Source organism: Lotus japonicus, chromosome 3, assembly GCF_012489685.1.
Source record: "Lotus japonicus ecotype B-129 chromosome 3, LjGifu_v1.2".
NCBI classification, from domain to species: domain Eukaryota; kingdom Viridiplantae; phylum Streptophyta; class Magnoliopsida; order Fabales; family Fabaceae; genus Lotus; species Lotus japonicus.
The window spans coordinates 79,182,598-79,194,812 of record NC_080043.1 but is presented as its reverse complement, the minus strand read 5'-3'; the positions used below and the strand labels follow the sequence as shown (position 1 = coordinate 79,194,812).

The 12,215-nt window shown below is 38.5% G+C and overlaps 1 protein-coding gene across 4 annotated transcripts; it reads right to left on the bottom strand.

Moving 5' to 3' along the window:
• Positions 1–782: 782 nt before the first annotated feature.
• LOC130746233 (jasmonoyl--L-amino acid synthetase JAR4) lies at positions 783–5,533 on the bottom strand. 4 transcript variants are annotated; one of them, XM_057598790.1, is made up of 5 exons: positions 5,374–5,533; positions 3,743–4,057; positions 3,397–3,498; positions 2,384–3,192; positions 783–1,355 (listed from the first exon to the last, which is right to left on the bottom strand). In XM_057598790.1, the coding sequence occupies exons 2-5, from the start codon at positions 4,048–4,050 to the stop codon at positions 814–816; spliced, it is 1,761 nt and encodes a 586-aa protein (XP_057454773.1). In that variant the 5' UTR covers positions 4,051–4,057; positions 5,374–5,533; the 3' UTR covers positions 783–813. The 4 variants fall into 4 exon arrangements, with proteins under 4 accessions (XP_057454773.1, XP_057454774.1, XP_057454775.1 ...); XM_057598791.1 differs by having other exon boundaries at positions 3,743–4,054; XM_057598792.1 differs by lacking the exon at positions 5,374–5,533 and adding an exon at positions 5,202–5,350.
• Positions 5,534–12,215: the final 6,682 nt, after the last annotated feature.

Genomic DNA, 12,215 nt, shown 5'->3' with positions numbered 1-12,215 from the left:
CCGGTCTGGAACACGTTTGACATTTAGGGATGACAACGCATTAGGTCGGGGTCAGGTTTTGCCGTTTCCAAACTCAAACCCGAACTCTCATACCCAACCCAAATTCAAACCCATCGAGTTTTGGGTTTACCCATACCTGTTGTAACCTCAAACCCATGTCATAACCTAACTTGATGCATAGATTTTTTTGCAAAACAAAATGTAACTTATATTATTTTGTTGAGAAATGACCGTTTTATATCATCTTATTCAAATATAACCAAATTTTTAACAAATCAAGTTGTTAACATGGTATCTATAAGAGTAGTTTTGTAATTTCATGTATATTGTTCGGATTCGGGTGCGGGTTTCATCAATACCAAACCTAAGCTCAAACTCAATCATATCAAATTTTACCTGTAAAATCGGGTCGACTCGAACGGATACCCAATAGGTTCGGGTAATATTGTCAATTTGTCATCCTCTCAAAAAGCTTGTATTCATGTAGAGTTCAAATTAGATGTGAGTTTAACCAATGTCATGAGCTTATCTAACCATTTTAATTTCTAACTCAATTTTTTATATATATGTTTTGCTCATAGGTACATATTCATATGATCTTTCTGCTTTATTCTCGACAATCATGCCCTTTAGCTCCAATGATATTACACATTTCTGATGTCATTATTACCAACCGAACATGTGGATTTCTATCCATTATCCTAAAACATTGCTTATAATATTGTAACGGATCAGATTCAGCAGAGGTGATGAAGATTGCAGAGGCAGAGAACTTGAAACAATGGAAGAAAAGCAGATCCCACATTTTATATATCAATTGAAAGCAACACTGAAATAGTTGTTCACCACATTGTCACACAATATTTGCCTCACTTTGGTGTTTGCAGGACTAATACACCTTGGAGTCTTGAACTGATTCCCCGTGTTCCCTAATGCTAAGTAATGATCAAGAATCTTCCGAAACGTTCCTCGTCTAACAACTCGGAGCTCGAGCGGGCCAATGCAATTTACTTTGCGAGAACTGGTGTAGCCAGCATCCACAAAGGACTTATCCAAGCAATTGCAGCATTCACCAAGTGCTTCTTCGCTCGCTTCGCCATTGATTTCCCAGAAGATAACATAGTGCCCCGGTTCTTTCGACACATCAACATGACTGGTGTAGTCAACAACTTCCACTTTCTCCTCTGCTAACAATTTGGATGCTGTTTCCACAGCTAATTGTAAATCATTCTCTGTGTTCTTGTCAATGTTGATTGTAAGCAGAAGATTGTTCCTCCGAACAAACTTGAGTTTTGGAGATGAGTTATGGAACCCCATAACCTTGACCACATCTCCTAGCCTATACCGATATAAGCCTGCAAAATTAGCCAAATGATAAGATTAATTACATGTACAAACTAGGATGAATCTTACTCATTGAAGTTAAAAGGAATAAACATACTCAGCATTACTAATTGCATGTAAAAATATGATTAGACAGACTGTCATTATTAGGTAAAATGAACATGCAGACAAGTTAAGGTACAGTGAGTTTCAAGAAACAGGTCCACAATATTACATTAATGTGATTAGGTATGTACTATGGTCCTTTAGAAACCAGTAGGAAAAAATTACTTTCAGTTGGTCCCGTGAAGGTCATATCACAAATCATAAACAAAGACAAAGCAACCGCTTCCCTGCCCCTCCCCCCCCCCCCCCCCCCCCCCCAAAGGCCAAAACCCACAAAAATAATAAAAAGTTAAATAGCTAAAGCAACCCTTACCTGGTAAGCATTGGTTTTATATAAGCATTTTGGCTTAAAGCTTTCTCAGAAAGATAAGTCCCCCCCCCCCAATGAATCATCTTCTCAATTAGCCAATAATTTACCTCAATTTTTTATTACATTCCTAACATGGACCGACTAACACGTGAATCAGCCTCTTGCAAAAATGCAAGGTAAGACTGCCTACATTAGATTCACAAAATAGATCCGGCTCCTTCCTGAATCTCGCAGATAACGGGAGCTTTATAGCACTAGGTTTGGCATTTTTTTCCTCAACATGGACTAACCAGTCAGCATTCTTCCCTTCCAAAATATAATACTCAGAATAATATTCTGAAATTGTTCTTAGTTCATCCTAAACACTTCGGAAATCCTGCATAGCAAAAATCTCAAAACAACATTTACCAATTTAAATTAACCACTATACTATACTTTGGGAAGAGGGGAAAAACAAACAAGAATTAACTGGTCAAATAATTAATGATTTTCTGGGAAGTATTATGCCAGCACCAAAATGTAACATTGTGCAGAAAAGAAAGCAATGGTTGGTGGTTATTAGTCCTTATGCATTAATCAGAACAAGACAAGAGAAAAAGAAAAAATTAGAGGAGAATCTGATACCTGCAGGATTGGTGATAACAATCTCATACTCCTCACCAATTTTCACTTCAGTCAAACCCACTGTTTGAGGATCCACAGAGAGAAAACTAGTATCTCCCTTGGTTTCCTCCAACTCACTCTGAGGGATGAATTCAAAGTAACCAATTTGAGGAAGAACAGCATAAGTGGCCAATTCAGGAGGCACTCTTGGGTTCACATTGGTTGCTATCCACCCTTCAGAAGATCCATAATCAGAAGTCACTAAAGGCAACACTCCTGCATAGTGCCTCAGCTTTTTCAAATAAGGCTCCATTGACCCTGTCATGATCCCATAAACATACTTAGCATTTGGGAAAAGCTCTGGTATCAATCCATACCAGTTGCTCAATCCCAAGCACTTTCTCTTGATCAGGTTCGCGAGTTCAGGGTCCGGTTTAAGCAGTTTAGACATAGCGGTTCGAATCGAGGGGACCACGATGCTCCTGTTAAGAACACCTTCCCTTATATCAGCACAAAGCTCTTCCCAAACTTGCTCAAAGGTTCTGAATGCGTAGATAATGCTGTGCGCGAACGTAGAAGACACCAATTGAACTTCCTCGCGGAAAATTAGGCCACACAAGAGGTGACAATACAGCGATTGGTGAAAATCGGGACCAAATATCACTTCATCTGGGCTGCAACACGAGGACTTAAGCGCCTTCATTGAAGGCTTGAACCCGGGGTTGCGGAACACATTGGTTGTGGCAGTTCCTGCTGTGACACCCCCTTTTGTTTTGAAATGCTTGCTGCTGTAGATAAAGCTTAAGGCCTTGCCATTAATTGGAAACTCTCTGCAGAATAATGGAACTGTGTTACTTCCTAATTCAATCTTGCATGAAAGGTTTGTGGAAAGATCATAGAAATTGGGTTAGGCGGGCATAACTTTACCCAACATGTAGTTTAGGGGTGAGGGTTGCTCTGCCTTTTATAAGTACGATTTTGGTCATATCTTACAACAAAAGAGAAACTAAAGTACATGACATGAAGTTGGATACCTGTTCCTATGGGCAAAAGCGGTGTGATATATCTGCAATGTGGTTTCAAACAATTCATCATTCCATGGTACATATTTTTGCTTCCCAGAAGTAGTGCCAGAACTGCAAGATTACCAATTTTTCAGACTAAGAAATTCTTGAACAGCACATTCAACTGCTTAAAAGAATTGAGACAAAAAAAACTGCTTAAAAGAAAAAGAAGAATTACATGTTTGGATACAGTTGTCAAAATCATGGTGGACAGTCGCAAAAGCTAAGAGAAGTTATCGCTTCTACTTCTGTCTACTGTGATTTATCACTGTGCATCCAAACGTGCACGAAAATATAAAGTCAAAAATGCTCAGACCTTAAAGACATGGCTGTGATGGGTTTTCCAGTGAGAATTGGAGAAGCATCTCCATCAATCATTCTGTTGATAAAAGGCTCCAATTCCTTGTGAGTGACCAGAGGAATACATGACTTGAAACTCTCAGGGTCAGTTCTTCCATTAAGTCCCAAACTCTGCAAGTACTCAGCTGAAGCATTTTCTTCCAATATCCTCTTCAAAGTTTCCCTCTGAACCCCCTCAGCATCCTTGGTAAGCCTCTCAAATTCCTCTATCACTTTGTCCATGTCAAATTCTTCCACTTTCTCCAACATCTTCTTCACAGCCATTCAGCTACTGCAGAAAAAAAAGAAAAAGGAGTCAAGGACCATCCAATTATATTGAGTTTGGAGTTCTCATTATTATTATTGTATGATTTATTATTATTTTTGGTACCTCCATAAATGCTAGTAGTCTAAGGCGGTGAAAGTAAACTGGGGGAACAAAATAATCAATATAGATAAAGAAATATATTTCTGAAAAAGACAAACACTATTGAAGATATCATTGACACAAAACAAAATATGTATAAAGCCAAACCACCCCATCCAATCACAATTTTTTTTAATATAATGTTTCCTTTTTTTTTTCTTTTGCTGTTTTGATCTTCCTTGTTTGTTTTCCTAGTCACCGGCCCCAGAGGAATAAATTTCCAAAACAATGCCAAAAAACTGGACAAATACACGTTCTACAGGTTCTATGAACCATTCAAAAGACCAAAACAGAGGGAAAATTGTAAAATAAAACAGGGGGAAAATGAAAGACAGAAACAGAAACAAGAACAGAAATCACAAAGAAAATTCTGAGATTTGATATTTGGCTTTTGCTTGAATTCCCCCTTATCCAAGCAAGTCAACCAAGTTTTTTTGAGACAATATCTGTGTCAAGCATCAAAATGAAAAATTCTTCATCAATCAAATCAAGTTAACAGAAAAGCAAACCAGAGAAATCTCCAGAACTCAATAGAAATTGTAACTTTGAGTGACCAAAGTACTGTAAGAAGAGAAAAAGCCAAAGAAAAAAAAAAGTCAAAGGGGACCAAAAGTAGTCTTTGAAGAGTAAAAGGACTAGAGAGTCCACAAAAGGGTGCTCATAAAGCCAAGTTTTTGAAATAGATTCATGAATAAAAATTAGTTTTTTGAAATAGATTTTGCAGAGAAACTAACCAGAACTAGAACCAGAATCAAATTCAAAAAGCTTATCAAATATTCAAATAAAAAGAGAGAGAAAAAAAAGTCAACAATAGCTGCATATCCTGTTTGATTCATCTGGGTATTCTGGAACCACAACAAGTTGAAAAACCCAGAAACCAATGAAAGTAAACAAGTAAAAGAAAAGAAAAACAGAGGAAAAAAAGAAGGAAATGGAAAGTAAAGTCTTCTCTTTTTCTTTCTTTCTTCTTGTGGGGTGAGTGAAATAGTTGTAAATGAATAACACCAACCTAGGACAATCTTATCTTTTGTGTTGTGTGTTATAGACTACAGTACTGAGGGGGACAGACAGAGAAAAGGGTCAGAGAAAACAGAAACAGAAACAAATGAAGAAAGAGAGAGAGAGTAATGGATCTGAAGAAGAGAGAGAGAGAGAGAGAGAGAGAGAGAGAGAGGTTTTACTTTGTTTGGAACAAGACAAGAGCAACTGAAGATGCAGATGGTCAGTTCTGAGTGGTGGTGAGTGAGGTCAAGATTCACGTTGAGAGATGCAATATATAGGGCCAAGGCCCAAGGTAGCATCATCATCAATTTCAGTTTCGGCTCTGAAAGAATAAAACAAAAACTCTCTCAGCTCTCAAATATGCATCCATCATTGTGCATGAATTTTGGACGGAATTTACCAGAGTGATTGTGTAAGGTGAAAAATCCAATCAATCCTGCAGTGTTTTATTTCCTCATAACACTTTTTTCTGTACTTTCATTAATTGAGAACTAAACTAACCTTTTTTTTAACAAAGAATTAAACTAACCTTCAACTAGCACTTTTTTTTGAAAGTCTTAAACTACTTCATCTGTTCCAAAACTATTGTAGTTTTAATTTTTTTATTAAGTTTAAAAGTTCATTAATTGATGTTATAATTTGACTGAAACACCCTTATTTAATATGAGTTATATGAAAGAGAAAGAATGAAAACCATTGGTTAACTAATTGGTGAGAATTGTGATTGGTGGAAATAAGAGGTGGTACTTGGGAGATACAATATTAAATGAGGGCATGAATGGAAGATAATGAGATAGAGTGCTTTGAAAATGTAAAACAACAATGGTTTTGGAACAAAACAAAAAAGCTAAAACTATAATAGTTTTGGAACGAAGAGAGTAGCACTTAAAATCAATACTATTAGTATAATTGATGGAAATAACTTTTATGTCCTTCCTTTTTGAGTTGTGCTAATACTCTCACTTTATTCTAGGTAAAGTTAATGTAAAGAATGAGAGAATGATGTAATTAGTAAATTCTCATATATAGATATTTTATATTTAGAGGATGATTATTTTGAAAAAAATTAAAATTATTAGTTATGAGATGTGCTAGAAACATACACTTTAATATTCTATTTTTTCAGCACATTCACATTAATTTATTAATCTATAATTTTACTTTAAAAAAAATTAATCTATAATTTTAATCGATATAGTGGTCCACATAAGATAACTTAAGTGGTAAGAGTTTGGGTGACATATGAGTTATAGAGGTGAAGGTCCCGTGATCAATCCATAGCGGGCTTATCTTATCTTTCTGATGTACTAAAAAATCAATGAGATAGTGTAGAAAATAAAATATAAAAGTGAGGGTCTATTTGGTATATTGTATAGTATAAGGCCTGATAATATAATGCCTGATTGTATGAGGTCTGATAGGATAAGACCTGATAAAATTTTAATACTATACAACGTTTGGTCATGCACTGTATAATTTGGTGGCGATAGTGGTGGTGGATGGTGGTGGTGGTGGCGGCGACAGCAGTGGCAGTGGTGGTGGAGGGTGGTGGACATGGTGGTTGCGAGTATATTTAGTTGTAGCAGTACCGGTGGCGGTGAATGGTGGTGGCGGTAGGATGTTGGTGGTGGTGTCAGCGGTAGCGCAATGGTTAGGGTGGTGTCGACGACGTGGTGGTGGCGACGGTAGGGTGGTAATTGTGATGGTAGTGGAGCAGGATGTACGGCAGTTGTGGTGGCAATAGGGTGTTGGTGACAGTGTTGGTGGCGGTAGGGTGGTGGTGGTGGAGGAGAACGGTGGTTCTGGTGGCGATAGGGTGGTGGTGGTGGTGGTGGTGTCGGTGGCGGTAGGGTGGTGGTGGCGGCAGTGGAAGGGGGTGATGATGGTGACAGTGGTGGTGGAGGATGGATAGTGTAGTAACAGCAGCGATGGCGATGGTGGGGCAGCGGTGGAGGGTGGTGGTGGAGGAGGACAGTGGTCGTGGTGGCGGTAGGGTGGTGGTGTCGGCGATGGTAGTGGTGGTGGAGGGTGGCGGTGGTGGTGGTGGTGGAGGGCGGTGGTTGTGGTGGTCGTAGGGTGGTGGTGTTGGTGGTGATGGTGGTGGCGACAGTGGAGGATAGTGGCGGTCACGGTAGTGGTAGTGGAAGGCGAATGGTGGAAGCAGTGGTGGGTGGTGGTGATGGTGGCTTATACGTCAAATCTTATCAAGTTTTATCCATCACCTACATGGTGGATTAAATAATACATCATTTTCATGTATAGGGGTGGGTTGATGGACAAGCTTATACAATACAATGTTAGCACCAAACAATAAATAAATCCATAATGTATTGTATAAGCTTATACAATCATGTCTAATACGACATATCAAACGAGCCATGAGTGTTAATAACGGTTTACACTAGTTATTCCATCTCCATTTTCAGTCAATTCAGTCACTTGTTTTCTCAGCTCTCAAATTTCCATCATCAATATTGTGCATGAATTTTAGACGGAATTTACCAGTGTTTTATTTCCTCATCTCACTCATTTTTGTACTTTCATTAGTTTGTTTTTTAAACTAATACTTGTCATTTTAGAAGCAAAATGCTTTGTTAACACTTATTTTGAGGTGACAAAAAGTTGAAGAAGGAGAGAGATTGAAATAAAAGAGAAAAAAAATATGAGATTTGATATGTAATATTATTGAAAATAAAGAGATCTCAGATATAAAATTAGGTGGAAATAGAGTGAAAAAAATTAAAGTGTAAATGAATAAAAATTCTTTTTAGAAGAAAGAAAAATCAGTGTATTGGCATATTTGATGGAAAGAACTTTTATGTCCTTCCTTTTTTTAGTTGCATTAATAGTTTTACATTATTTTAGAAGAATGATGTATTTAGTAAATTTATAAATATCCACTAATTTATAAATACTCATATAGTAAAGGATGATATTTTGAAAAAAAAATATTAGTTCTGAGATGTGCTAGAAACATCCACTTTAATATTCTCTTTTGAGCACATTTTCATTAATTTGTTGAAATTTATATCAGTCTCATTATACTGGAAGTGAGATCGATATTTTTAGTTGATCTCATATAAACTTTAACTAATCAATGAGATGATAGTGTTGAAAATAAAATGTAAAAATGAGTGTTAACAATAGTTTACATTAGTTATTCCATCTCTCCATTTTCAGTCAATTTAGTCACTTCTTACAGTGTTCACTAGACATCCCCACAACTGATAATTGTTAGACTAATTGATTGTCTCATTGTCAACGCCCTAAGCAGTAATTAGTCATTCTTATATTGTTATTTTATTCTTCTGCTCAAAGTCTTCAAATTTTACTAGTAAAGTGTTGGACTAGTTACGTTGTAGACAAGTTAGATTTCCGCAAGGGTGAGATCATAAGATCAGACCCCGAAATAGTCATTTGTTGACATGGATTGTCACCGCCTCCTAGACAAGTGAACACTTGCAAAAGAAAAAATAAGTCTTCACAATTTTTATGGTCACAAGAGGAAAACAAGTCTTCACTTAAATTTTTATATTTATTTCACTCAAATCGCCGACCAAAACATTTATTTTCACTTTAATAAACTTGACTATATATCATGGATTAAAATAATTTTTTTTAGTTACCTAATTGAATTTTCAAATTATAAAATATACTTTTGTTTTAAATTAAAAGTTAAAATAAAAAAACTTATTCCTCTTACATAACATATTGTTATTAATTGTCCATGCATGTAAAATTGTTTTACACTTAATTAATGCATCGATCGCAATCAAACTCCTATATTATCACTTGTTTCAAAACAAACAAAATTTGTTATAAGAATTCACACATTTCTCATGACTAGATGGAGAACTCATTCTTCCCATCTATCTAATTAGTAATTAGTCAAGAGATTCTTTGTACTTAACCTTATCTGAATCTCAATATATATCAATTACACGGGACAAATGCCAAACATCCTGTTGGCCCAATATTTTGGCCCAAGAAAAAAGCACATCCGGCCCAAGACACCCAAAGTAGTCGAATTTGGATTAAAGAAAGAAAAAGGAAAAGGCACCAAGTTAAGGAGGCAGCCGAATTCGACACTAGCAATTACTTCTAAGTACAAGCACATGTAACACGTGCCGCATTGACCAAGTCAGATTCTCACCACGTTAGTCGAAAACGTGGCCAGGAAACGGTTGAAGCAGTTGAAGCACACGATCTCCACCACCATGCGCGGAACTTCCGGAGCAAGCATCAGATCGTGGGAGAAACCAGACCCACTAACCTATCCATTGAGGAGGAAAACCGTCAAGGACACACAGAGCATGAAGCTCTCTATAAATAGGAGAATCCAATTCAGAAAGAGGGTTCTCAACTCAAACTCTGAAAAATTCACCAGAAAGCTCTAATGTTCGCATCAATGAGACTCAAGGAGCAAGACGTGATGATGGAGGAGTACGTTGCAGAACCAGCATTTTAGTTTTCTTGCATTTTAGCTTGTCAATTTCCAGTCCCTTTGTGTAGTTTGTTTGTCGAATTCTACGTTTCACGTAGTTTTCATGTTATTTTAATTTACTTGACTTCTTTGTACCTGACTCACGTTTAATGAAATCTAGTTTCACCTGAGTTGCTCGTTGTTGTCGAAAACACACTCATTCACACACAACACTTTGGCAAAGCGTTTTCTCAAAAGGACCCTGAAATCTAAACTTCCTTTAGTCGAACTAAGAGGATATTTGTTTACCAAAAATCAATGTAAACAAATTGGCACACCCAGTGGGACCGTTTTTGTGAAAACTAAGTTTTACATAAGCGTTTTGTGTGTTTATTGTATTGCATGTTACCTGGTATTTGTTACTTGCTTTGCTTGTGATTTACGTGTTATATGCACCTAAGAAGTGGTAAAACTGTGAGTATGGCAAGCAATCGAGGGAGAACTTCCCCCCAAGGGTCTAACGTGGGCAATCAGGGTAGCCCCGGGGGAAGTAGCAGTAATAATAATGAAGAAGTGTCTACTGGGATGGGACCTGGCACCACTATGCCAACCCAGAACGTGGCAATCTCTGCAGTTGCAGAAATGCCTGTATCTACATCAGTGCAGGCACAAATTGTCCCAACTATTACGAGAGGAGACATGCCTTATGGTATGCCTATTTCTGTAATGCAAGGCATACAAGGCACATATTCGACATTCCCTGAGAATGTTCCTCCATTTAGCATACCCCCCTTTGGGGCAAATGGAACAATGTTGAACTTAGGGAGTCAAGTCAGCCCTCCTGGCCCTATCCCTGGGTCCAGTTCACAGATTTATTTGTCTACAGGTATGAACATTGGTTCACTTCAAGCCATTAGGCAGCAAGTAGATGATAGTAACCATGAAATGGTTAACATGTTATCTCGACAGATAGGTGAACTAATTAACCATGTGCTCCAAAATAGTAATGCCAATAATCAGCATTTGGCACGTCAAATGGATCGTTTGGCTACAGCCCTGGGGGCACCAGTCGAAATGCAACCAGCACCAGGGATTAACCAAATCCCATTGCCTAACCATGTCCCTGCCCCTGTGCGCTATCAAGTGAGTTTGAAAGATTTGGCTAGTGTCAAAAGAAAGCCAGCAGAGTCCATTGATGATTATCTAAACAGGTTTAGGATGCTTAAATCTCGATGTTTCACTCATGTCCCTGAACATGAGCTAGTTGTCTTAGCCGCTGGTGGTCTAGAGTATTCTATTAGGAAGAAAATCGATACTCAATATATTCGAGATATGTCCCTACTCGCAGACAGAGTGAGGCACATCGAATTACTAAAGGCTGAGAAATCCGAGGAAAGGGCCAAGACCACTAAGTGGCCAAAGAAGGAGAAAGTAGCGTACATAGACACTGACCCAGTGTGTCAAAGTCCATGTGTCTATCGAGAAATCCCTACGGATGTTGACATAAATGATGTCAATCTGGCTGAACTCCAGCCAGGTGATCCTTATGTGTGTAAAGCATTGAAACCATATGAAAACAAACTTGGGGAAGAAAGCCCCAAGAATACCGTTCCTGCAGTAAAAACTTATACTTTTGATGTGACCAAATGTGATGCAATCTATGATATACTTGTATCTGATGGTTTGCTTGTGGTCCCTAAAGACCAAAAACTTCCTTCTCCTGAGCAAAGGAAAGGGAAGAAATATTGCAAATATCACAACTTTTTTGGTCATTGGACCTCACAGTGTGTTCGTTTCAGGGATCTTGTGCAGGGAGCATTGGATTCAGGAAGACTCAAGTACGATGAAAAAGCCAAAAGCCAAATGAAGATTGACTCCGATCCGCTGCAGGTAGCTGAAGCCAACTATGTGGAACCTTTCTACATTGGCATGGTCGACATTTCTGAGAAGCTAGACCTGGGCCTGACACTTGGGGAGGCAAAGGAGGAAAGCATGGCGGTCGAAGAACCAGAGGTCGAGAAAGAAGTGAGCCTAGAGGAGGTTTACCCCAAGGCCGGAGAAACTCTTGTTGAGTTTTTGTCCCGGAGCAAAGATGGCGAGAAAGAAGTCATGTTGTGCCCTCGATGCAGCGCCGTATTCGACAAATCTGCAGCCAAAGCCTACCAAGATTCTGAAATGAAGAAGCATTACCAGAACAAAATGCCTGTGTCTAGGAGGTTGAAATACCCCCATGAGGAGTGGGTTGAGAGAGGCCAGGAACTCGATGGCCATAAAGGCCAGAAGCCGAGGAATAAAGACAAGACTTACGTCCCTGATGCTGGGTTGCCAAAGAATCAATGGTTCAGGCCAGCACCTCCAAGACCAAAACAACACCAAAAGTGGCAGAAAATCGACTTGGGCCAAGGATCCTCTTACATCAACAACTCCCGTGTGTCGCGAAGCTACTCCTATGGCTCTGGGAACTACTATGCTCCTGAGCAAATGACTAGGACTCAGTTCAGACGTTTTTTGAGGAAAAGGAAAGCTGAAAGAGAAAGAGGTGGCAAGTTCCGTTCACTATGGGACATAAAGCCAGAAGACGATCCTCGCAATGAACCT

Coding starts and splice junctions, on each gene's coding strand:
- LOC130746233 (XM_057598790.1), bottom strand. CDS start 4,050: ATGGCTGTGAAGAAGATGTTGGAGAAAGTGGAAGAATTTGACATGGAC. Junction 3,499..3,742: donor ATCACAGCCATGTCTTTAAG/GTCTGAGCATTT, acceptor GTAATCTTGCAG/TTCTGGCACTACTTCTGGGA. Junction 3,193..3,396: donor GCTTTTGCCCATAGGAACAG/GTATCCAACTTC, acceptor ATTATTCTGCAG/AGAGTTTCCAATTAATGGCA.